The 1,638-nt window shown below is 46.3% G+C and overlaps 1 protein-coding gene across 1 annotated transcript; it reads left to right on the forward strand.

Annotated features, from left to right (window-relative positions):
- The first annotated feature begins 384 nt into the window (after positions 1 to 384).
- LOC125494168 (uncharacterized) lies at positions 385 to 1,423 on the forward strand. Its single transcript, XM_048637760.1, has 2 exons — positions 385 to 767; positions 853 to 1,423. Exons 1-2 carry the CDS (start codon positions 385 to 387, stop codon positions 1,421 to 1,423), a joined length of 954 nt encoding a protein of 317 aa, XP_048493717.1.
- Positions 1,424 to 1,638: the final 215 nt, after the last annotated feature.

Here is a 1,638-nt window from a genome sequence, read left to right on the forward strand (position 1 = left end):
GGAACCTACTTAATAACAAGAGAAGGGCTAATCAAGAAAAGACCCATAAAGAGGAGTAGATCCATTACTGGACTCCCGGAAGAGGGTAGGAAACATCCTCTCTCGCATCGAAGAAGACGAAAGTTGAAGATAAAGGAGATTCTGGAAAACCCCCCCCCCCCCGACATAAGAGTCTCGTCTTGATCTATCGAGGGGTGCCTAACTTCATGACACCCTTCAATCCGGAGATCATGGTGTCGTTACTTCCCGACGAAGCTCAAAGGATTGGCACTCAGTTGGTTTTCGAGGTTGTCACCCGACATAATCACAAATTTTCAGTATTGGAAGCATTATTCCACAAGCACTTCATTGATGTGCGTCGGCATAAGAAAATACATTCACTGAATGTCAGTCAAGCAGCAAGAGCATGAGAGTCTAGCTGATTATATCAAAAGATTCAGTGAAGAATCCCTGAAAATCTCTAACCTCCAAGACGGGGTAGCATTCACCGCTTTGATGTTAGGACTTTGGCCTAAAAATTTCAGATGCTCCTTGGTCGAGAATGAAGTCACCAAAGTTATGAGTCGTACCCGGAAGTTCATACAAGCCTCGGACATCTATAAACCAGTACCCAAAAAGTTGAAAAAAAGAAACGAAGAAGTCCCTTACCGGGAATCCAACAAGAGCACTAAGAGCAACCAACAACTCCTCCCGAGAGCTACAGATCATGGGAACGATCCACACCTCAACAAGAATCAACGGGAGATCTACCTGGATATAAAGCACAAGTCAGTATTGCCCATTCCCCCCTATAAGGACTTCAAGGGAAAGATGGGATCAACGAATATGGTGTGAATACCATCGAGAGTGCAGTCATACCACCAAAGACTGTCGGGATTTGAAGAAGGCTTTGGATCACCTGGCTGATCAAGGAAAATTGAACAGTTACATCAAGCATTCTCGGGAAGAGAAGGGGAAGGAGAAGGAAGCAAAAAACGACAGTGATAACACCGATGGGTATGTCGCGGTAATTGCTAGGGGCCATGCCTCAGGGGGCCTATCCGGTCGAGCCCGCAAAGCCCACCTCCAGTCAATGAAGCATCATGTTCTGGAAGTTGAGCCAACAAAGGTGGGGTGTCACGTCATGACATTTGGGGAGCCTGACCGGCACATTCACACACCCCATGACGACACCCTTGTCATAGAAATTAAAATCTCCAATTCCCGGGCTAAATGGATTCTTGTTGACAGTGGCTCATCAGCAGACATCATCACCTTGGACAGCTTACGCAAGCTCAAGTACAACGAGAAGGATGTAAAATCGACTAGTCAGCTGCTGATTGGCTTCAGGGAAGAATCTGTATTCCCTGTCGGATTCGTAAAACTAGCAGTAAGGCTCAGGGAGAGAGAGGAAAGGATAGAAGCCTACCAGTCGAATTCTTAGTGGTAGATACCCCATTGCCTTACAACGCCATCATGGGCAGGCCCACCATGAACAAAATAAAAGTAGCCATCTCGGTGTACTAGCTACTCTTACAATATGAAAAGGACGATGGCCAGGTCGGGAAAATCCATGGGGATCAGCAAATGGCTCGGGAGTGTTATACAAACAGTTTCAAAACCAATACTTCAGAGGAAGAACGCCCAAGAAAGAGGAAG

Source organism: Beta vulgaris, chromosome 1, assembly GCF_026745355.1.
Source record: "Beta vulgaris subsp. vulgaris cultivar EL10 chromosome 1, EL10.2, whole genome shotgun sequence".
NCBI lineage: Eukaryota > Viridiplantae > Streptophyta > Magnoliopsida > Caryophyllales > Amaranthaceae > Beta > Beta vulgaris.

Bases quoted from the DNA above. Each gene is read 5' to 3' on its own strand.
- LOC125494168 (XM_048637760.1), top strand. From the start codon at position 385: ATGTCAGTCAAGCAGCAAGAGCATGAGAGTCTAGCTGATTATATCAAA. The intron at 768-852 runs GTCAGTATTGCC...TCGAGAGTGCAG, and splicing joins TACCTGGATATAAAGCACAA to TCATACCACCAAAGACTGTC.